Consider the following 24,218-nt stretch of genomic DNA (forward strand, 5'->3'; position numbering starts at 1 on the left):
GAGCCTACAGAGCTGGTTGCTGAATGTCTTGGCATAAAGCAGCACCGTAAATATTAACATGGTTCAAACCACTCCAGGATGAGCCTGGTCAAATTTAAAATATTTCTCACTTCTGGAAACCATATGCAAGGTTAAAAAATTTTTTGTGTGACTCTTAATTCTATAGTTTTTAAAATTAACAATAATAGTCATAGAAGGATAAGTACTGTATGATTCCACTTGAGTGAGGTCCCTGGAGTCATCCCAGTCGTAGGAACAGGAAGGAGCATCCTGGCTTACTGGGTACAGTTTCAGTTTGGGAAGGTGGCCGAGTGCTGGGTGGAGAAGAATGCTTGCACAGCATGTAAACGTACTCGACACTGCACCGTACACTTAACATAGTTAAAATGGTGAACTTTACGTTTGTGTATTTCAGCACAGTTTTAAAAGCTAACAGTGGCAGCCTGGCCGAGATGGAAAACATTAAAAACTGCAGTTGCCACCAGGCCTCCTTCACTTGAGCTTCTGGAGAGCAGGGGTCCGGGAATCGGCTTTCAGTAACTCACCGTCTGGAACACTGCCTGGGACAAAAAGCCGGCTGTGACTTTGCTGATGTCACTCTCGCCTCCCATCTTACAAAGGATGTAGCCATATAGGTTAGCGGCCTGGAGAGAAATCCCAGCTATCACAAGCGCCTGCACTCAGAAAAAGCAAAGGGAAGTTTGCTGAGCATATACTGAAATGTTCCTTCCAACCCAGGTAGCAGGGGCTCAGGCCTACACATAAAGTAACAGCCAACCTTTACTGAACATTTACAAATACTGATGGACACCTCTCAGTGATCAACACCCTGAGAAGCTGGTGCCATTATCATCCCAGAGAAAGTACAGTTGCCCAAAGTCCAAGAGCTAATGTGTGGCCAAGCCAGAATCCCCACTCCAGAGCCCACACCTTTAAGCACACTGTTGCCTATACCATCTGTGGATATTCTGTCTTCTCAATGAGTGAACCCGGTCATGGCAACAAATACAGTAACTCTGAAAGAAAACTTCAGAACTCTGAGGCTAATTTATTCCCCACTGAGGAAGGGTTCTCTGTCCAAGGTAGGACGTCATATGCTTTTTCGAAAAATGCCTCTCTTAGCCGCATCATTCGTATGTGCCATAGGTGGAAACAACCATGTCCATCAATGGACAAAGGGATAAATAAAATATGGCATATCCACACAATGGAATATTATTTAGCCACGAAAAGGAAAGAAGTATTGATGCATGCTACAACATGGATGAACCTTGAAAATACTACATTAACTGAAAGAAGTCAGTCACAAAAGACCACATATTGTAGGGTTCCACTTACAGGAAGTGTCCAGAATAGGCAAATTTATAGAAACAAAAAGGTGAGTGGGTGTTGGGCTAGGTGGACAGGGGCACAGGGAGGTGGCAAGGCTAAAGAGTACAGGGTGCCTTTTGGGGGTGATGAAAATATCCTGAAATTGATTGTGGTTACACAATGGAATACACTGGAAACTACTGAACTATACACGTTGAATGGGTGCGTTGTATGGTATGTGAATTATCTCAAAACAGCTATATCAATAAATCTATCACTAATAAATAACAATCCACCCCTGCGACCCTGGGTTCTTCTGTACAGATGTCAAAACAATGTCAGAGTCAAGGTGTTGTCTTACCAGCCACTTTAGCTTCAAGGAAAATAAGGTGCTAAAAAAGAACACAATCCAAATCATCGGGCAAATAATGAGGCCAAGCCAGAAGATTCGGGCTTCAGCTTCTGTGGCAGCAATATTATTTGGAGAGACCTGTTGTGGGAAAGTGATTCATGCTATCATTTCCATTTATTTTACACGTGCTTCTGTTATGTGCTGGGGTGCCGGCAGCAGCGGGCTTTGTGCAGGGTGGACATCAGATCTGCACGAAGTCCAGGAGGAACCCAGAGACTTTCCACAGCCGTTTTCCCCATGCTGGTCTGAGGCGTCATGGAGAATACCTTTCTGGCTTCAAAAATCCAGTGGCTTTTCCCATCTTCATCTATCTGGTTCCACCAGCGGAGGCCCACCATGAGCCTTCCAGTTACATTCTGAGGGAAATGGACAAAAACACTCTAAGCACGTCATGGGCAAAGAGAAGGTCCTTACCTGTTTATTGGCGAATAAAAGAAAAGTCGCCGATTCAGGCAGGTTAAACTTGTACTGGGTGCAGAGGAGAGGGGAATTGAACCATGGTGGTTTCAAAGTCATCTTTTAAGGCTTCTAATTTTTAATTAAGCTTACCTTAAAAAGTGACAGACTCCTCAAATATATATATACTCATATTATATAGTACTTTTAAATATTTATGTAAATATTACATGTAAATTTTATTAAAAATCCAAAGCCATATGGAGTTGTCATCCTCACATGGCACATATTTGTAACCATGACAACTGATATCCTGAAGCCATTTATTCAACACCAAACAATGTCTTTTTTCCTCTAATTTTAAGTGACCCTGGCTCAGTATTCTTAAGTATGTATCAGCAGTTTTCAACCAGAGTACCTCTTGGCTCAAATCAGCCACATTCATCGGGACAGTCACCATCCAGAACTCAGCCCACATGTGTCGGGGGCGACAGCATCACAAGTGAGGGGACTTACCTTCACAGACCAGAAGTCAAAGGACAGAAGGAGGAGCACAGTGACAAAACAGCCCACAAAGCTTCTGCTGAACCAGTCACAGCACACGTAGGTGACGATGGCACTCACTCGGAAAAACAGGTGGAAAAAGGTGGCCAAGGGATGCCTAGGAGACAACCCAGAAGGCTCTCTCACTTCAAGGGCCAAACGGGCTGTCACTGAGCTCACTCCGTGCTTTCTGACTTTCCATGTTCTCTCTAGTGCTCTTCAAGCCAAACTCAATCCAGGCTGCAGCTCCCAGGACTGACACATCACTAAATTAGGAGGTCGGCAACAGTCATTATTACACTAGCTTGTTTTTTCTCTCCCTCTCAAAGAATCCCGTACTTTCCCCTAATTTGACTCCAAATATTACTTGCCCTCTTTGAAACTGGGTCACATTTGAAGTGAAATGTGACCGATCTCTCACTGCCTTCCCACCTAGCAGTGACAGTCACCAGTTCCCTAAAGGTAAAGGTTGGGTTATTACCCAGTAACGGAGCAGCAAGGCCACGTGCAGCCCACGGGTGCTGTCTCTTGTCATCGGGGAATGCATATTCCTGGATAGAGGGAAATGAGAATGACATGCCAACGACCAGTCTAACTCATAGCTGCACGTAATGAGTGGTACTTGGATGATGAAATTTAATCTAAGGGATGATGGTTTTTGTTCACTGGAGCTGTAGGCACAAAAGAAGGGACAGAACCAAGAGGTTATGTGCTCATCCTACATCCAGGGCTTTAAAAAATGAGCCTGAAAGATGAGAGCCCCAAGGATGATCAATAACAGGGGTCATCCATTTATCTGGAGCAGATAGATAACAGAGGCCTGTAGAGGTCGGGCAGGTGGCAGCCATGGGTGACATGGGCCAGGTAAAGACACTCATGGATTTCTATTTCTTTTGTAGGCATCCACTTCCGATAGAGCACAGGTAGAGAAAAGCACTCAACCAAGATCAAGAAAGCAACAGTGCAAGCCCAGTGATGATGGCAATTAAAGTGCTACCCCATTGCCAAGGAGGAAGGGGGGGGGGAGGGGCAGGCCTCCCCCCAGGGCAGTTGACTCTTCTTGGCCAGCCTGCCCTAGTCCTGCCAAATCCAGTATTTCACAAGAAGCCAGAAATCCAGACTTATGATTGCAATTAGGATTTTTAAATGATGGCTACTAATTATGTTAATAAAATAATGCAGGCTATGTATCGCCCTGGCCCACGAACCACCTAAAGTCTGCTTGCAGGATTTAGGGTGATCAAAGAGGCAGCCAGCTGGTCTGCAGGGGGATGAGTCCGCTGGGTCTTCCCAAAAAGAAGTGTGGTCAGGACAAGCAGACTAGAGGTTCCCACAGAACTGAGCTGTTTCGAACTCCCAAGGGACCGTGAACTCAGATTCAGAAGTGGAATTTATAGTGACTTCTGCATGTACTCATGATGTTGCAAAGAAAGAAGGGGGCCACAGCCAAACACCAGCTGTGTGCCTGGATGCTTCTCATCTGTGCCTTCTGACACTGAGCTCTCCTGGCAGCCTGGGTGAAAAGGCAGCCTGGGAAGAGTACCCAGCATTTAAGAATTAAAAGTGATGACATTGAAATTCTGAATCTGGACTGTTCCAGAAGACAAGACTCTTGGCAACCACTTACAGTCTTTTTGCCTTAAATCTTATTGAAGATTTTCAACAAACAGTCTCAATATGATTTTACCCCTTCACGCTGAAGATAAATGAGTCTTCTTGCCATAACTGAAAGTTCTTCAAAAGCAGAAACCATGTCTAAGATAATTTTATATCCCAACAATGAAGGACATTTAAGATTCTAGACAAATATTTGCTGTGTCGTAACTGCGATTGAGGCCATCAAGGATCGCTGGGATATCCATCCTCTCTGTAGAACACAGACTTAGAAGATGTAAGAGACCCAAGTGTGGAGTGATCCGGGGTAAAACCTGGAAGTTGATGTATTCGAATAAATCCCCTGCCCACCACTTTTTTTTCTTTCTTTTTTGGCTGTGGTTTCCTGAAATAAAACAGAAAAATTTCCAATTGTTGGAAAGTTCTGCTTGGTTGAGAGGTATTGCTACTATTATTCAATCAAATTATTATTATTCAAACAAAGCCCAAAGCAAGTAGAAAAGGATGCCGGTTGCACTTTCAAATATTGCTTTAATTCTATTTTGTGCAGGCTGTTCTCTGGGCAACCCCGCAAACCCTCACTCAGTCTCTCTCTGGAGTCTGGCCTTTGCCCCCAGCTAACCCTGATCTGGTCTCAGACTAGTTTCCTAGCTTTGAGAGTTCTGAAGCCATGGCTTAAGCCTGTCCACTCTTCCCTGCCACGGGGTCCTCTGTCCTCCCAGCATTCTCTCTGGCTACCTCCACAGCTGCGGAGCAAACACAAGCACCAGTCGCCTTCATATCTCCATGCCACGGGCTGCCAGCTCCACCCTCCCAGGCACCCACCTGGTCGCCTCTTGAGAGGTGCTCAACTGCCAGGGTTCCAGTCCTGGCTCCAACCTCTGAGTAGCTCTACGGCTTTCCCTAAGCTGCATAACCCCACGACGCCTCAGTCTCTGCTTCTGTACAACGGAATGCCAACAGCAGCCATTTCCTAGGAAGCTAGAAAGATCAAGTGAAGCTGGCACATATGAAGTGCTTGAGACACAGGCCGTGCTCCGTAATTGTGAGCAGCTGTTGTTATCTCAACCCTCAGAGTCACTCGAAACTGCTCCACCTCGAGGAGCCACGCTAGAAAATTCCCCCTCTGACCACAACTTTCCTTCTCTCTCCCCAGGGGAAGACTTTTCATGTCAGGGATCCCCCAAGACTCCAGATTCCACATTTCCCCAGCCCTAGTGCTTTCACTAAAGAACATCCTTCACTCCTCCACTTGAACACTGACCATTTCCCACTGGGTAGCCAGCACTCCCTCCACCTGGCCAGGCAGGAGCCTGTTATGTCCAGCAGAGGTGGTGGAAAGAATGACAGATGGTGAAAGGGGGAAATGAGACAACTTAAAATGTCATCAAGGTGGGAAGAGTCTCAATGGGCTTTTGCTTAAGTTTAAATCCATTTTCATAGTTCTGGGCCCCAGGACACCTATTATCTTCCTCCTTAGAAGGAAATGCAGAAGGTTCTCAGCCTGGAATGTGCAAGAAAGGCTCCTGAGGGCATAAAATGTGCACAGGCTACTACTGTCCCAAGACACATGGGTCCAGATTTAGAGTGGAGCCTAGATACGAATTTTGCAAAGGAAAAGCACGGCTCTATATTGGATTTGCCAACTCTGGCCCAAGGGCCACTTCAGGCTCACTTCCTGTTTCTGTGAATACAGATTTATGGGAACACAGCCATGCTCACTCACTCGCTGGCCTGCCAAGCTGAAAATATTTACCCAGAAAGCGTGCTAACCCCTGCTGCAGACCAGCAGGAACAACTTGGTGATGAAATCTGCCTCCATTCAAAACAAACCAAAAATGAAAAAACTGCTGCTAACAGCCCCTTTCCCCCTAAAAAAATCTGCTTTCCAAAGTGGCAGTGTGGGAGTTGCCTGACTAGCAAAACCAACAGATTCTGCTGCACGTCAGGGCTGTGTTCTCTCGGGACGGTGAGGGGCGCTGACGGGGAAGGTGCACAAGGAACCTCTCTCTGGGTGCTGGACATGTGGATCTCGTGTGCACACGTATATTCAAATCCACCAAACTGTATGCTTACGATTAGTGTACTTGTCTGACTGTGCACTACACCTCAATTGAAAAAAAAAATTTCTGATTGAATCCACTGACCAAAGAAAAATCTTTCCAAGTCACCGTAAAAATTCTTCACATGATACAATCCACCAATTCACTCCTCAGTATTTACCCAAATAAGTTGAGTAAACATCTATATCTGTGCACAGATGTTTATAGCACCTTTATTCATAATTTCCCAAGTTAGGAAGCAGCTAAGATGTCCTGCAGTAGGCGAATGGATAAACTGTGGAATGGATAAACAACAGAATATTATTCAGTTTAGAAAGAAATGAGCTATCGAGCCATCAGAAGACATGGAAGAAGAACCTTAAATGCACATGACTAAGTGAAAGAAGCCAGTCTGAAAAGTCTCCATACTGTATGATTCCAACGATATGACATTCTAGAAAAGGCAGACAGTAAAAAGGTCAGTGGTTATCAGTGGTTGCCGGGGGGCAGGGGGCGGGGGAGGATGAATAGGTGGAGCACAGGGGATTTTTCGGGCATGTCAAAACCTATCGAATGTACAACACCAAGAGTGAACCCTGACAGAAATTATGGACTTTGGTTACTAATAATAATAATAATAATATATTGGTTCATTGATTACAATAAATTATGACACTAATGTTAGAGGTTAATAGTAAGGGGAAATTGGGATGAGGAGGGGCTTCTGGGAACTGTATTTTTGCTCATTTTTTCTATAAACCTAAAACCACTCTAAAAAAATGCACTCAGGTCAGCGCAGGGGTGCTCTGTCTAGACAGTACAAAAATTGAAATTGGGGAAGACAATGTCCCACAGGCTCACACGTCCTCTTTCCCACAAGCTTCTAAGGCAGGTTTGATTTGGGGAGCAGGGGCAAGGTTGATTTAATCCTAAATTCAGCGGTGATTGAATTAAAATTTGCCCTCTATTTAACTGTTGAACAGATGAGTAAACTGTACTCAATTTGAAAACTGTACTCTGATTTTTAAGACTGTCTCCTGCTTGAATTCCTTATCAAACATCTTATTTTAAATTCTTCATCATGTTTCAGACACTCTGGAAAGTTTTCGACTTTTTCCTGAGGCAAGGGTCTGAGGAAAGATAGCAGCTTTCCTCCTAGGTTTACTTTGCCACTACAAAAAAAAAAAAAAAAAGCACCTGTGCCCTGGCTGGTGTGGCTCAGTGGATTAAGTGTGCGCCTGTAAGCCAAAGGGCCGCCAGTTCAATTCCCAGTCAGGACACATGCCTGGGTTGTGGGCCAGGTCCCCAGGAGTGGGTACAAGAGCAGTAACTACACATTGATGTTTCTCTCCGTCTCTTTCTTCCTCCCTCCCCCTCTCTCTAAAAGTAAATAAAGTCTTTTTTTTTTAAAGCGCCTGCTATGATGTCAAGAATTTGCTTCAAGATTATTCAGGGGTGGGCACTGGATGGGCAACGATGAAACAGGATGGCCATACGCTGATCACCACTAAAGTTGGGCAAACGGAACACCAAGTTCATTGTTCTCTGTACTTTTATGTAAATTTGAATTAAAAAGCAGAAAATAAAGAAATCATCAGAGGAAACCTCAATTTGCATTGAGGCAAAACACCTTTCAGAATAAACCAAGCCCATGGTTGATATTCTGGAGGCGATGTGGTTAACACACACACACACACACACACACAAACCTAAAATTCCCCAACTGAGTAATTGGCCATTACAGTTGGACTCATGAGACAAATTCCAGAAAGCAGGTCTTTTCTTCACCAGTCCCTCTGCAAAGAAAGAGCCAGCAAGATATGGAGCACAAGTGCTTACCCGGCCTCCACCCCCGGCCCCACCCAGACAGTGAAAGCCGGCGAGCTTAGATCCGTATTTGAGCCCCATCCATCCTGTGTGGCACCCTGGACAAGCTACTACACTGCTCAGAGCTTCAGTTTACTCATCTGTAAAATACAAGAACATTTACCTCAGATGTCTGAAGCTACCAGGAAATAAAATGCCTACAACGCCAGACCAGAGGGTGGTTGTGACTAATAGTACTGTACTTGTTTGACTCCTTAACGATCAAGATTTTTGAGAAGTGGGAAAGTAAAAAAAAAGCCTTGACCAGCGATGCTCTTTTTTGGGTGTCATCTGTCAAATGTTTTCCCCATTGTTAAAAATGATTAGGGTGCTACTATTTATTTCTTCAGCCCTGACACCCACTTGGAGTCAGGTGGCTCTTCTGCTAACATCAGTCAGTATGCCCCCGTGAGGATGTGCGAGGGAGGGGACCTTCAGCTAGGATGGCATCTGCCTGCCTGCCCCCGCCAGCCAGATCTCCATCTGTGAGCTCCCCACATGCCCTGGAGCTTGTTTGGAATGCAGGATCTTCGTTTTAACAAGGCCCTAGGTGACCTGTGTGCTCATTACAATTGAGCTGTCCTCTGTTCCATTTTCCAGATAAACTCAGCTCCAGGAACAAAGCAGGAAGGCACTTAAGGGTTCCATGCCTAAAAAAGGAGACCTCTAGAAGCCCTTCAGAAATCACATGGGGACCAGCTAACACAGGGGTTGAAGCGTCTGCGTGGAATCTTAACTTTCATTCTCCAGAATGCTCCAGACACAATGTTACACCATGGTCCTTCAGGCTCTGGCTTCTTGCTTCAAACAACAGCATCTCCTCCTCCTCCCCCCACATCTGAGCCTGGGACCCGCAGGTTTTCGGACTGTGGGGATGTGTAAGTAGATGCTGACTGCTAAGTGCTCACAGCTCTGATTCAAAAGTCAGCACAACAGAGGTCTGCATGTGGAAGTGAATAAAAGAACACACTTCCCTCTGGTTACCAATGCTTTCCCTCTTGTTTGTTCTTTATTTCTTTTTAAAGAGACATCCCAACCTTAGAAGCTGGATATGCTCAGCCTGCAAAATGAAAGTGAACCCCCAGGGACAAGAGGCTGGGCCCTGTGTGGAAATCCTTACCTCTCGGCCTGGAGCACCCAGCAATTCCCATCCAGCCCACACTCTCCTGCTGCTACTGCTGGAATCATGGATCACATTCCTTAGCTAAAGACCCAGAGTTTTTTTTTTTTTAAAGCAAGCAAGAAAGAAAAAAGGGAGCACTAAAGAGCTAAAAGCAGGACTCAAACAAAAACTTGCTTTTGAGTACATGTTCAGAGTAGCACCATTTACCAAAAGATAGAAATACCCCAATTGTCCATCAAGAGATGAGTGGATGAACAAAAAGGTAGCCTATCCATACAATGGAATATTATTCAGCCATACAAAGGAATGAAGCTCTGATACCTGCTATAAAGTGGGTGAACCTTGACAACATTAGGGTAAGTAAAAGAAGCCAGACTCAAAGCACAGCCATTGTACGACTCCATTTAGGTACCTAGAATAGGCACATTTATAGAGACAGGAAGTGGAATAGGGGCTGCCAGGGGCTGGGGGGAGGAGGGAATGGGGAGTTACTACTGAAAGTAATACTGTGTTTCAGTTTGTGTTGAACAAAAAAGTTCTGGAGATGGACGGTGGTGATGGTTACACAACAGTGTGAATGTGCTTAGTGCCACCACAAGCACACTTGAAAATGGTTCAAATGGGAAATTTTATGCTATGCATAATTCACCACAATTTTTAAAATTATAAAAAGGAAGGAATACATGCTGTTGTACAACATGACGGAAGCTCGAAAACATTCTGCTAAGTGAAAGAAGCCAGACACAAAGGGTCACATCTTGTACAATCCCATTCACACGAAATATCCAGAATCCATCGAGACAGAAAGCAGATTTGTGGTTGCCAGGGGCTGGCGGGATGGGAGGGGGAGTGGAAACTGACTTAATGGCCACGGGCTTCTCTCTGGGATGATGAAAACGTTCTGGAACTGAATGGTGGTAATGGTGGCACAACACTGGGAATGTACTAAATGCCATTGAATTGTTCACTTTATTAAGGTTAAAATGGTCAGTTTTACATTATGTGTAGTTTACCTTGTTGTGAAAGAGGGAGGAAAGAAGTGGGGGAACAAGGGACACCGCCTTCACTGGCTCTCCTTTAGAAAGAAGGCAGCAGAGCAGGGTGAGGTGTGTGGGAGGGTGTCATGGAGGGCCTGCGTGACCTTGGGCAAGTGACTTAACCACAAGCGTGTGCCCAGTTTCTTCATCTGTGAACGGGATAGGAGTCAGAGGTGCTGCAATGCACAACGCCAGGAGGCGCCATTCAGTCACGGTCCCGTTCCCTGGAGTAGTGCAGGGTGTGCCTGTGTGGCCGTGCTCCCTGGGGACAGTACCGACCGCATGTGGTTGCTGGGAAGACTGCATGAGAATAACAATGCATGTAAGGGGCTTAGGTTACTGCCTGGTGGGCAGCAAGTGTTCAATCAATGCCAGCTAATTAGTGGGGCGTGATCATACCACTAACTTCCTTTTGTATGAGGCAGTCCTCCACATAGGAATCAGCTGGTTTCTTCCTAAAATGAAGCTTCTGATTCAGGAGGTCTGGGCGTGGGGGGTCTTGGAATCTGCATTTTAATGAGCACACAAGAGATGCCAGGGCTTCTGGTCCAGAGACTGGCAGGGAATAGAGGAAACACGCTGTATGAGTTTCCCAGGGCAGCAGTAACAAAGCACCACAAACTGGGTGACTTAAAACAATGTCTCTCTCACCATCTGGAGGCCAGAAGTCCAAAATCACGTGTATGTAGGGTTGGTTCCTTCTGAGGGCTTTGAGGGGCAGTCTGTCCCAGGCCTCTCTCCTGGCTTCTGAGGACAGTTGGCACCTGGGCATTCCATGGCTCGGAGCCGCATCATTCCGATCTCTGCCTCCACTGTCAAAAGGCCTTCCCCACATGTCCGTCTTCACATGGCTGTCTTTTTATAGGGACTCTGGTCATAACGGATTAGGGGTCCACCCAACTCCAGTATGACCTCACCTTAACTAATTACATCTGCAAAGACCCTATTCTGAATGTCACATTTGAAGATACTGGGGGGATAGGACTTTGACATATCTTTTGGGGGGAGGATACAAGTTAACCCATAACACCTGCCTTGGGACAAAGGAACCCAAAGAAAGTAAGTGAGGTAAGAAGGGGGCAGAAAGCCATTCTACAGATGAGGGTGTGGATGCTGGGAGAGGTGAAGTGAACTGCCCCAGGGTTTTGCAGGGGGCAAAATCTGGGCTGTAGCGGGGCTAAGTCACCTGGGTAATTTGATGTTTCACAAAAAAACTCTGCACCAGACATGATGTGTGAGCAGGTGCGTTGTCATGATGAAGCCACCAATCACCAGTTGCATATAGCTGTGGTCTTCTGAATCATCCAAATAGTTTCCACAGAGAAATGTTCAAGCTTCACACAAAATTTGCTCAATCATTTTGAATGCAACAGCCACATAGTACACTGCCCCCACTGACTAGTACAGTGAAGTCATCATTGTTCACCCATATGCATTCCAGTCCACCCTCCATGGCTGCCAAGTTACATCGATGTTGAGCAAACTGTTCTCATTATATTAACAATGGCTTGACTTTTCCTGGATAGACCTGTTATGTTTTAATCCATGAGTCATGTAATACTTAAACTCTCAGTGGTCACCTGTGGAGGATGCTGGGGAATGATCTCATTACTTGAAAACAAACGAACAAAAAAAAACCACAACAAAAAAGAAGGGTTAGAACAAGTATCTATTTACCATATCTTGCAATGGCTATTTTTTGAAGAGGGAGCATTTCTCTTTCTAGATTTCTTTGGCTCATGAATGAAGACAGAATGATAGAATTGGAATGCCACCGTGATGCAGCCCTGATGTTACAGAGTAGCAGCTGAGAGCGAACAGGCATTAGGAGCTCCTGATGGAAGAACACAGTAGAATAACTCAGTGCAGCTGCTCCCAGATTCTGACCTTCAGGCACAGTGTGAGGTAACAAATATTTTTTGTCTGAAGCTGCTAAGTTTGGCAGTAATTTGTTATACAGCAATAACTAACTGATAATACAGGCTCCAGCGTTGCGGAGTTTTAACTCTGTATAATCCATGTTATATTTTGTCAGATGGTTCTCAAAGGCAGGAAGGACAAAGAGATCAGGTTCCTCTAAGAATCAGGGTGTAAAATGAACAGTCCCAGACTTACTTAAAAACAGCTGGAGGTTGTGGGGAGCGCTCACCCCTTTTACAGAGGAGACTAGGAGTTACTAACTGAGGGAAAGAAAAAAGGCCAAGAGGCCAAGGACTGACTTTCCAGAAGGCTGGCGAGGAAGTCAGCCAGCAGGAAGGTGTTCAGAGCAGGTGGCACCTTGGAGAGGTTGAAGAAGGTAAGGGACCTGGATTCTTATTTGTTTCCACCCTTGCTCTAAGTAGGGTGTCTCCCCCGCCCACACTGGAAGTAGAAAGTAGAATTTAGCCATTTACGTGCTTTTGTTTCAGAAGAGCTACTAGATTCTTCTAGAAAATGGGCAGGATTTGAAGGCATCAAATATTAGCTCTTGCGCGAGCTTGGGTCTGTTACTTGGCTCTTGGGAACTTCAGTTTCCTCATCTGAAAAATAAAGAGAATCCTGTCTAAACTTGCAAGTTTTTTATACTCACCCAAGGACATTTTTTTCATTGCTTTTAGAAATAGAGGGAAGGAGAGAGAGAAACATTGATTGGTTGTCTCCTGTACACTCCTAGGTGTGTACAATACCTGGACCAGGGATCAAACCCACAGCCTACGTGTGTGCACTGACTGGGAATCAAACTCACAACATTTGGGTGTTTGGGATGACACTCCAACCAACTAAGCCATGCTGGCCAGGGCTTAACTTGATTTTTTTTAAATATTTTATTTATTTACTCTTCAGAGAGAAGGGAAGAGAAGGAGAAAGGGAGGGAGAGAAACATCAATGTGTGGTTGCCTCTGTCATGGTCCCCTGTGGGGACCTGGCCCACAGCCCAGCCTTGTGCCCTGACTGGGAATCAAACTGGAGACCCTTTGGTTTGCAGGCCGGTGCTCAATCCACTGAGCCACACCATCCAGGACTGAATTTTTTAAATTTTACATTTTAATGTTTTTGGAATCAGGATACACCCACTAATCATTGAAAATATTAATATGGTATTTATTTTCTACCCTCAAAGGCTATAACCAAACCAGTGCACTTTAAAACAATATCATCTTAGAAACAAAAAGCTCAATATACAGACTATTTAATGGGAGAACCAAATGAAATCATATTCATTCATTCAGCAAATACTGATCAGTACCACAGCCTGACCTGTGGGGGCCCCATGCTGTCTTCATCCCTTATAATAGTCTGTGATGTTTAGAAAAAATATGTGTGCTTTCTGGTAACAAACGGATGTTCCAAATCCAGCTGAACTTGGAACTGACTCTTCTCTAAGGAGCCTTGGGTTCTTTGGGTGGTGAAGAGAATCAAAGACCAAAATCCGGGGCCTGAGATACAGATAAGAGGTGGTGCAAGGCAAAAAGAAGTGCCACTTCCGGGCTACCTTTAGTAGTGACACAGCTTGAAAACAGATGTTCTTTTAGAACAGAACATCATTTCTATATCGTTTCAGCCCAAACTTATAACCTGGATCTAATCATGAGAAACACCAGACAGACCCAAATTCAGGCACATGGGTCAAAATAAGTGGCCTCTACTCTCCAGAACTGTTCATGTCATGAAGGATGAAGAAAGGCCAAGAATTGTTCCAGAATGACTAAATGCCATGGGAAGCCTGGACTGGACCCTGAATGGGGGTAAAAAGGGCACTGGGACATGGGCCATAGACAAGTTTCTCAGCCTGGGTCATTGCATTCCGCTTATGTGAGAAAATGTGCTATTCTTACAGCACTCACTGAACTGTTTAGGGGTGAGGGAGCATGGGATGTGCAACTTACCCTCCAACACTTCTGAAAACACACACACACACACACACACACACACACACACACACACACATGCATGCACACACGAGAAGTTGTTAACCATTGGTGTGTCAGTTCTTTGTACTATTCTTGCTATTTTCTGGTAAGTCTGAAATTATTTCAAAGTAGAAAGGTTTTTTTCTAAGTCCTTACAAGGACATTGATTCAAAATATCATTGTCCAACTTCCAAAACTCCATCACACTGAAGGCAGAGTTTTGTAATTGCCATGCATGTGTATTTATTGTTGGCAAATGAATCTGGTACTCAAAGTAACCAGTACTGAAATGGAAACTGTAGTTACATTGTTTAAGGACATAGAACTAAATTTGTTATCAACACATAAATGACTTAAAGTGATTTTCAAAGTTATTTAAGAAATATGTGATTTTAACTAAGCACCTATACTATTTACCCAGCACCATGCTGGATCTGGGCCAAGTGCAGTGAACAAGATGGACCCGGCCCTGCCCTCGGGGACACCCCTAGTGTCTGGTTGTTGGAGGCGGTGGGGTGGGGGGCAGAGAAGCCCAGGGGCAATTTCAACTCAGTGGGAAAAGTGTCATTAATAGTGTAGGAAGAATCATGATCAGAATTTCCAACAACTGTCACGGCGTGGCCACTGACTACACAGAACAAACAGCGGAGCAGGGTCCCACCAGCTGTCCATGCTGGTTGCTTCAGCCGCCAAGCCTTCAGCATGGGAATTGGGCAGGGCATCTATGAGGTTCTCAGTTATTTACTGACATTGTAAGAAACCCAAGATGTGGACACAAATTAGTCATCAGGCCTGGGGTAGACGCGGGGCTGTGGGTGCGGAGAGAAGAGGCACCTGGCTCAGACGGGGGGGTTGCTTCTTAGCTGCACAAGAGTTCAGATCTAAAGGATATGGAGTTTCTCTGGGGGGCGGGGGGGCGGGGGCAGTGACTAAAAGGTCCAGGAATTAGGTAGTGATGGTGGTTGAATCAGCTAAGTGAAAATCACCGAGGTGAAGTTCCTTTACTTCAAAGGGGTGCATTTTATGGTATGTAAATTATATTTCAATTAAAAACATGAATTTTAAAAAATATTTTAATATCTAAGGGACAAATTTAGGCAGCAGAGACAAGGTGTATACAAAGGCTGGGGAATGAGCAGGAACATGGGGGTCAGGGTAGACAGGCACGGATGGCCACGCCCAGCCTAACCTCTGAGGCTGCCCCCCACCCCACAGGCCCCTCCGTCACCTGGCAGCAGCTTCCAGAGGTTTGGGCAGAAAAGCACAGCATTAGAGAGGAATTCCAACTCAAACCCTCTCGCACCCTTAGAAAGTGTAGAAATGCTCAAAGGAGTAGTATTTGCTCCTTACTGTTTTAAGAGGTGGAGGCGGGGGGCCTGCAAACTCAGGTGCTTACAGGGCCAAGTTGGGCTGGTAAATGAGTCAACAGGGTGGGTGAGGGCTGTGGGGCTCACCCAGGAGGGGGAGGTGCCACAGTAAAACTGAGCTCACCCTTCCAACTCAAGCAGCTTCTCAAAAAAAGTCTGCAATCCAGATTTCTTAAAAAATGATTTAATTGCATGCTACTAAGTGAAAGAAGCCAATCTGAAAAGACTACATACGATATCATTCCAAATACATAACATTCTAGAAAAGGCAAAAGTATGGAGACAGTGAATCAGTGGTTGCCAGGGGCTGGGAAGCAAGGAGAGAGTGAATGGGCAGGGCACAGGGGATCTGAGGGGCAGGAAAATGTCTATTTGACACTGTAACGGTGGGTGCAATCACTTTATTGTCCAAAGTCAAGGAACATACAACACCAAGAGTGAACCTTAGTGTAAACTATGGATTTTGGATGATTACGACATGTCAGTGTAGGTTTTTCAACTGTAGCAAATGTTTCACCTTCGGGGGATGACAATGGGGAGACCATGTGTTGGAGGGGGCAGGAAGGTATATGGGAAATCTCTGTACCTTCCCCTTAATTTTGCTGCAAACCCAAAACTACTTAAAAAAAAAGAAAGGTTAAAAAATAAAAGTAAAACAACAAAAAAATCTATGGAGGTGAAATTCACATCACATACAATGAACCATTTTAAAGTGAACAATTCAGTGGCATTCAGCACTTCCCAATGCCGTTCCAAAACGCAGTGCAGAGTAAAACCCCATACCCACCTGGCAGTGTCTCCCTGTTTTTCCCTCCCCACAGCTCCTGGCAACCACCAGTCTGCCTTCTGTCTCTGTGGTGAATCACATTTATAATGTGACACATTCCAATTTTTAGATTTAAATTCACATATATTTCAAATGCCTCCCTGGGCCCTGACTGGTATGGCTCAGTGGGATGGCCATCGTCTTGCAAACTGAAAGGTTGCCGGTTTGATTCCCGGTCATGCCTGGGTTGTAGGTCCAGTCCCTGGTTGTGGGGGCATGTGAGAGAAGACTGATTGGTGTTTCTCTCGCACATGGATCTTTCTCTCCCATTCTCTCCCCCTCCCTTCCCCTTTCTCTAAAAAGAAATAAAATTTTTAAAATGCCTGGACTAACAGAGTATATCTGAGGCTTGCAGTCAGTCATCTGACTGTCTTTTTGCAATTTCTATTCTGAAGTATTTTAAAATTCAGCCGAGAGAAACATCTGTATTGACATGCAGAAAAAATGTGAGGATCCATTCACATTTGTGGCTGTTTCTGAGTCATTCTGGAAGCCTCCTTACTCTTGTGATGAGTGAGGGGTGAGTCATTGACCTTGGAACACCCAAGGCTGAGCCCCTGTGAGCATTTCCTTGGACCTGGCAAAGGGTTAGCCCTGGGGCTTTCCCCCTTGGATCCCAGCTTGTATTTATTAAGTTTGCATTTGCTAAATGTTATTGGCATGAGTTGCCAGAATATCTGGCCTTGTGTCAGCACCTGCTCCCACCCCAATGAAAGTGAAACACACACACACTAGCGTGCGCATTCCTTACATATCCAGAACAGAACGACTAGAAAAATATTCCAAGTCCGAGGGAACACGGCAGAATCACACAGCAGGAACCTTCCACAGTCATCTCCACACCCACCGAGTCAGCATCTTCCAGAGAGAGAGCCTGAAGTTTTGGGCCTTCCTTTGTTGGAGGTCCCTGGGGATGCTGCTGAAGTTAGGATCTCCTGGGAATGCAGATCCCGAGACCTGCACCCAGGAGCCCCTGCCTTCCACCATCTAGCTCCAGTCTCTGCAGTCCCAGACCTACAGCGGGCAGAACTCGGACAAAGGTCAGTGTGAACCAAGTTCCCATGTGCATCCCTGGCATCCGGCCAGTGTGGGCCACCAGCATCTTTCACCCTTCCTTGGCCTCCTGATAGCCCTCACTGCCTCCTTTCTTGCCCTACAGGCCACACAGTGGTCGTGGGCAGCTTTCTCAAGTGTCACCCAGATCATATACATCCCCTGCTCATCTACAAAGATTGCCTGTCAAAAGCAAAGTTCCAAATTCCCCACTGGAGTCTTCAGAGCCTTCCACATCCTTTTCCCTAACAAATCTCTTTGTCTCTTCTTCCCACTCCCCCACTGTCTGCACCCTGGCCTGGTTCCAACGATCTGTAGGGCCTTTGCACTTGCCGTGTCCTCTGCCGGGACTCCCACGCCTGGCTCCTCCTTCGCATTTGGGTCTCAGTCCAAATGCACCTCCTCAGGCCTCCTCGGAGCCCTCCATGATCTAAAGAAGGCCCCTGGCCCTGGGCCCCCTTTTCTCACATTCCCCTGTGTGGCCCTTACCACCCTCTGATGTTACTTCGTTTAGATATTTGCTTACATGATCACTGTCTTCCCCCTAATTAAAATGCCAGATCCAGGAGGGCAGGGACCTCTGTGTCCCCTGGAACAGTGTCTGGCACACATAGTTCCTTGAACATTTTTGCTGACTTAATGAATAAATGAGTGGACCAAAGAATAAACCAGTGGTTCTCAAAAGGGAGCTGATGTGGAGCTTCCCCAGCAATGTCTGCAAGCACGCTGGTTGTCACGACTCGGGGGCCACCACTCACACCTACTGGGCCGGGGCCAGGGATGCTGCCCAACACCCCACAGAGCACAGGACGGCCCTCGGAACAAAGGGTGCCCAGCCCCACACGTCAGAAGCATCAACCCTAGAACAAATCAACGTGTTAACTCCTCCAGGTCTGTGCAGTCAAGCTGTCCAGCATCAAACATCAAGGATCCTGACCGCCATCCCCTTCCTGTCACCAACTTCCTTGAACTGTGTGTATCACAGTTCAGCAGAAATCTCCCTTCAGTAAGTTGGGATGCCTTACGCAATCAATTTCATGTTAACAAAAAATATAAATAAGAGGAAGTTAAGTGACTGTAGATGTAAGGAGTTAATTTCAAAATATGTAATTCCGTGCCCTAATCAAAGAGAACCGAAATTGGTCTAGTTCCCTGATTCTGTGGGTTATTTTCCTTGGTAATCATGGACCTTCCTCAATGTTGGTGAGACCTGCTTATGTGTTACATTTCTACATTTTTTAAATAGATATTTGAGTGGAAGGAGGCTGGGTGACTTGTTCCCCAAAGTCACTGGGGACAAGGGGACCCCAGAGGGCACAGGGTCCTCGCTTACTGGCACAAACAGACCTCCTGGAATAACAACAAAGAAAACTAAAATTCTCCTTCTCTTCAGTGTGTTGGAGCATGATGTCTGCATGTGTGTCTCTATGTGTGTCTGTGTGTCTGTGTGTGTCCCCATGTGTGTCTCTGTCTGGGTCTGTGTGTCTGCTTGTGTGTGTGTGTGTGTGTGTGTGTGTGTGTGTCTGCATGTGTGGAGGGGAGGCAATTAGAGATGTGCTTGTGTTGATTTCTCAGAATAATGTGCAGCCACCAAAGCGATGCCTATGCCATGGCCTGTGCCCCTTCTCCCTTGCCCCCCACCCAACCAGCTTCCCTCAGGTCAGTGTCAAACACAGAGGTGTCAGGAATGCTCTGAGCTCCTTCAAATGCAAATTTAACTTTTCCAAATCCACACCCCAGAGAGCCAGAGAATAATTGAAGGCAGGTATCTCAACCTGGAACTTTGCTCCTAGGAGACATCTGGCAACATCTGTAGTCACACCTCGGGAAACAGGGGGAGCACTGCTACTGGCATCTAGTGGGCAGAGACCAGGGATGTCACTAAAGTCCTACAGTGCATGGGACAGCTCCCACAGCAGAGAATTATCCAGCCCCAAATGTCAACAGTGCAGAGGCTGAGAAAGCCTGCTCTAGGTAGCAGGGGCTGGCAGACTGAAGCCCTGGAACCGCTGCTCCCATGGCAGAGCTCATCCCTGAGGGCTGCCTACCTGACTGCACTCAGTGTAATGCAAGATGCAGGCCCCAGTGCAAAACTCCCCACCCTGCCACTCAAAAGCTGTGCAATGTTCTGCAAGTCACTCAACTCTTTTCCTCAATTCCTTTAATCTTGAAACTGATAAAAATCAGTGTCAACCTCACAGTTTTGTAATACAGATTAAATGAATTATTATAAGTGAAACATCTAGAATAGTGCCTGCATATAGTAAGTACTACGGAAGTGTTTGCTATTATTTTCATTCACTATAACTTCCCCTAAAACACAGCCAAGAAATTCATTTGCAGCTCACTTTGAGGAACAGCTTTTGTATCCAACATGGGAAGATGAATGGACAGTGAAAGACTACTTGAAAGATAAAATGTTGTTCTACTTGACAGGGTAGCTAGAGATTTGCAAGGGAAGTTTTGATTTCATGTAGTTTTTGCCTTGGGGCCTGGTCCCCACTAACATGTGACTCCCTGCGGCGTCTTCTCATCCGATACCCCCTGGGCTGAATGAGGACCAACACTGACCAAACCTTGCAGACAAACCAGCCCTGACAACAGAGACCCAAACCAGGTCCAAGAAATTCGTCTGAGGCAAGACAAGACCATCCTACTTTGGGCCAGAATCCACTGAAACCCATGACGTTTGGGTCCAAATGAATTTTGTGGAGACAGTGCCTTGAAAGCATAAACATAACTTTTCACCGGAGGGACAGTCTCCAGCTCCAACGACAACCCCAATGCAACATCCTGGTCCAGCTGAGGACCTGCCTCTGCCCCAGTCCTGCCACAGAGAGGACACAGAAGCCCCACTTGGGGTCAGAAGACAGCTAGCAGTTGTGAAGTTACCTGCATGAGTTACCGGGGTCCCACTAGCCTTTGTTACATACGTTTGTCACTTGATTTACTCCTCTACACGCAGCCCTGTGATGGAACTAACATCTTCCCCATTTTACAAATGAGAGCATGGAGGATCGGGAAGGCATCCTGACTTGTTCAAGGACACTGTCAATAAAGGGTTAACATCAGACTTGCCTGGGAGTGACCTGGGTGGAACAGCCCCTCGGTTGGGGAAATGTGAGCTGGCAAGCAGGCCGTGGATCTTGGTGAACAGAATCATAGAAAGTTTGCAGGAAATAAGAGGCTGAAACTTCTAGGCTTCTGGGCAGAGTGCATCACAACACTTGCTTTTGCCTCTGGGAGCCCAACATGGCCCGTGTAGGAGACAGGGCAACAGGAATACTCGTATGTGTGGGGGATGTGGCTGTGTGTCCCAATGAGACGAAGATGCTGTGTTGCCACCCTGTGTGTAGGTATCCTCTTCAGTCAGAGCTACGTAAGGTTCGGATGCCACTGCCCTGAACAAATCCCAGCTCTAGGACTGCACTGTCCAATATGGCAGCCATATGTGGTTATTTAAATTAAAATTAGATGTCCAAATTTTTGTTCCTTGGTCACACTAGCCACATATCAAGGGCTCAGCAGCCATGTGTGGCTGGTGGACACCGTATTAGACAACACAGATAGTATATTCCCATCCTCATAGGAAGTTCTAGTGGACATCGCACCTCCACAACTTCACTTATAAGCCCTTCAGGGTGCGGCCCCAGGCTCTGTCCAGACTAGTCCCTAGTGAACCACACTCTCAACTCCCTAAACTCATCTTACTTCTAAGCCTTTGCATCGGACACCCTCACTCCTTCCCTGCTTAGCTAATTTGTACCCGCCCTGCAGGTCTCAGCTCAGCTGTCACTCCTTCCCCTGCCCAGGAACACGATGCCCAAGCATGGAAACACTGAGTCACCACAGTCATGGGCACACCTACACCCTGTACCCCCACACCAGTGGTTTTCAACTGGGGGCAAGTTTGCCTCCTAGGGACATTTGGCAGTGTCTGGAGACATCATGGGTGGGGTACTACTGGCATCTGGTGAGTACAGGCCAGGGATACTGCTAAACATCCTACAATGCACAGGACAACCCCCATAGTGAGAAGTACCTGGCCCAGAACGTCAGCAGTGTCGAGGTTAACCATCTCTGCTCTGCACTGGACAACTCCACAAAGGCAGGGGGTGTGTCCTTACACCACATATCCCCAGCCACCATCCCAGAGCTGGGCAGACAGGAGGTGCTCAATCAAGACTGAACATACAATGAGTTTAGATACTGTGTAAGATTCTTTCCCCAGGATCCCAGTCCTTTTACAGTGTTTTTCCTTAGACAATCACTGATCACTGAAGTAGACTGAATAGTGTCCCCGCACCAAATACGCAGAAACCTGTGAGTGTTACCACATACAGAGAAAGGAGCTTTGCTGATGTGATTAAGGATCTTGAGATGGGAAGGTTATCCCAGATCAAACTGCTGGGCCTTAAGTGTAACCACAAGTAACACTCTAAGAGGAAGGCAGAGGGAGATTTGACACAGAGAGGAAAAAAGGCAACGTGAGAATGGAGCAGAGAGAGATTGGAAGATGCCACACCGATGGCCTTGAGGGTGGAGGAAGGGACCCCAAGCCAGCAGCTGCCAGAATCTGGAAAAGATGAAGGGCAGATTTCCCCCTAGAGGCTCCAGAGGGAGTGTGGCCCTGCCGACACACCTTGGTTTCAGCCTAATGAAATTGATTTTGGACCTCTGACCTCCAGAATCGTGAGAGAATATATTTGTTATTTTAAGTCAACAAGTTTAGGATAGTTACAGTGGCCCTAGAAAACTAATACTGTCCTATTCCACTATTGGGTTTGGATCAGAGGATTTAAAAGAAATGCCATGTAGCTGCCAGGCCCCCAAGCCTGCTGGCTCCGATGGCTGGAAGGAGCGATAGGGCAGAAACAGGAGGGTGAGTGTGGCTGAGCTATGCGTTTCTAGATGTAGTGGCTGTCTGGGTCATCAGCAATCTCGTTTATTTTACACACCTTATTCCTGCCATTTTCTGTGATGCTGAAGGTCTCAGGCAGGCAAGTGATTTGACCTAGGACACTACGTCTGTCTGGCTAGGACTGGAGCAGGGATTAAACTAAAAATTCAAGCTCCTGCCCACCTCTCCAGCCCCCTGCCAACCCCTTTATCCTCTCCCGCCATCCTCCAGACATAGAGGCTTTTCTCTGACCTTCCAGCAGAGTCTTAGGATCTTTGCACCTGCTGTTCCTTCCACACAGAACACTTCCTCCCAGGTGTCCCAAGACTGGCTGCTTCTCATCATTCAGGTCTCAGCTCAAATGTCACCTCTTCAGAGATGCCCTCCCTGACTGCGCTAAGGCAAGTGGCCTTGCCCTGTTACTTTCCCTTTCATCACCCTGTAGATTTTCTCCCAACTCTTCTCACAGGCAGTAATTATCTTAACATCTTTGCTTGCCTATTCAGTGTATTCTCCTTCCCTCCCCCATCCGCCAGACTGCAGGATCCAGGAAGGGAGGGACTTTGTCTGATTCGGTCCAAGGTGTGTCGATAGCCGATGCCTGTCACACACTAGGTGCTCAATACATTGTGAATGAATAAATGAGTGAGTGAGTGAGTGAATGAACGTAAATGAATGAATTTGCAGCTTTAGGGGATGCTTGCCCAAAGCCAGTCCAAACATACCTGATCTTGGCTTTCCGAAAGGCGAGCTCCTCCTCGTTGCCGAAGTCCAAGGACACATCCTCAGTATCGTCCACCAGGGCCTGGGAGTGGGGACACCAAAGGTGAATTGCAGACCTGCCGGCAGAGCACAGCTCCACCCCCACCCTCCCTGGAGGCAGGGCCCCTCCCCTGTGTCTGTGATTCCAGGCCTTCTCCACCCTCAGGCCCATCTGGAGTCCAGCCCAGGCCCAGGCCCCGGACTTGGACTCGCCTATCCCTCCTCCTCCCGGTTTCTCCTAGCGCTCCACTAGGCTCCTCCTATCCTCACCAACATCCTTCCACGCACAGCATCCCCGCGGCCCTACCTGCTTCATCCTCCCTTTGGGCCCACCTGGAGCCCAGACCTCACGCTCTGGCTCCACCTCTCGCAGCGAAGGGGTTGGGACGCCCCAGAGCTGCCGGCTGCAGACCTGGCGGGGTCAGAGCCTGCAGCCCGCAGGGCGGCCTCCGCGCACGTCTCCTGTGGGGGCGGGGCGCACCAGGCCCAGAGCGCAGTCGCGGGGTGGGGAGGTGGGTGCCAGGGCCCTGGAGGGGGCGGGGCATGAAGGGTCTCAGGGCCCTAGGACTCTGGGGGCCAGGACCGAGGAGAGAAAAAGCGGGATCTCAGAGTGCAGAGATAGCGTAGGAGGAGCGGTGTCAGGGAGAGGACGATTCGGACTCAGAGGGGCACTTGGGGACCTTGAACTGTGATCCTGGGAGCAACACAGGGGGCGGATCAATGAACGAGGTGATGTTCCATAAATGCAGAATGACCTAGCGAAAGAACGAATGAACGAATGAATGTCAGTGTTGAACAGCCTCATTCAGGGTTTGGAGAAGGTCGGTGTTTCCCAAAAGTCTCTGAACCCAAGAATTTCCCAGGGCCCTTACTAAACGCAGATTTCCAGGCCTGACCCTGGAGGGTCAGAAGTCTGGGGTAAGGAAGGCCCTGGAATCTGCCTTTTAACAGGTGACTCTGCTGTAGCCACAGTTTGGGAATCATTCTCTGACCATGGTGACAGCTGCATGCGTCCGGGTGCCAGACACATACTGAGCACAAAGTAACTATTATTGGTGGTAATAGCAGTGTTCCTG

General features: G+C 46.9%; 1 protein-coding gene across 1 annotated transcript in view; it reads right to left on the reverse strand.

Moving 5' to 3' along the window:
* The window catches only part of TVP23A (trans-golgi network vesicle protein 23 homolog A), a 24,711-nt gene extending 1,113 nt beyond the window's left edge, over positions 1 to 23,598 (reverse strand). Inside the window, exons 1-6 of the mRNA XM_045819610.1 lie at positions 23,450 to 23,598; positions 23,106 to 23,185; positions 2,636 to 2,780; positions 1,990 to 2,079; positions 1,673 to 1,801; positions 546 to 674 (exon numbers count right to left, since the gene is read on the reverse strand). Of these exons, the coding sequence (XP_045675566.1) occupies positions 546 to 674; positions 1,673 to 1,801; positions 1,990 to 2,079; positions 2,636 to 2,780; positions 23,106 to 23,185; positions 23,450 to 23,458 (582 nt within the window). The 5' untranslated portion in view covers positions 23,459 to 23,598. The remainder of the gene's footprint in view (positions 1 to 545; positions 675 to 1,672; positions 1,802 to 1,989; positions 2,080 to 2,635; positions 2,781 to 23,105; positions 23,186 to 23,449) is intronic.
* Positions 23,599 to 24,218: the final 620 nt, after the last annotated feature.

This window comes from Phyllostomus hastatus, unplaced genomic scaffold (genome assembly GCF_019186645.2).
Source record: "Phyllostomus hastatus isolate PE091 unplaced genomic scaffold, TTU_PhHast_1.1 phas_scaffold_385, whole genome shotgun sequence".
Taxonomy (NCBI): Eukaryota; Metazoa; Chordata; class Mammalia; order Chiroptera; family Phyllostomidae; genus Phyllostomus; species Phyllostomus hastatus.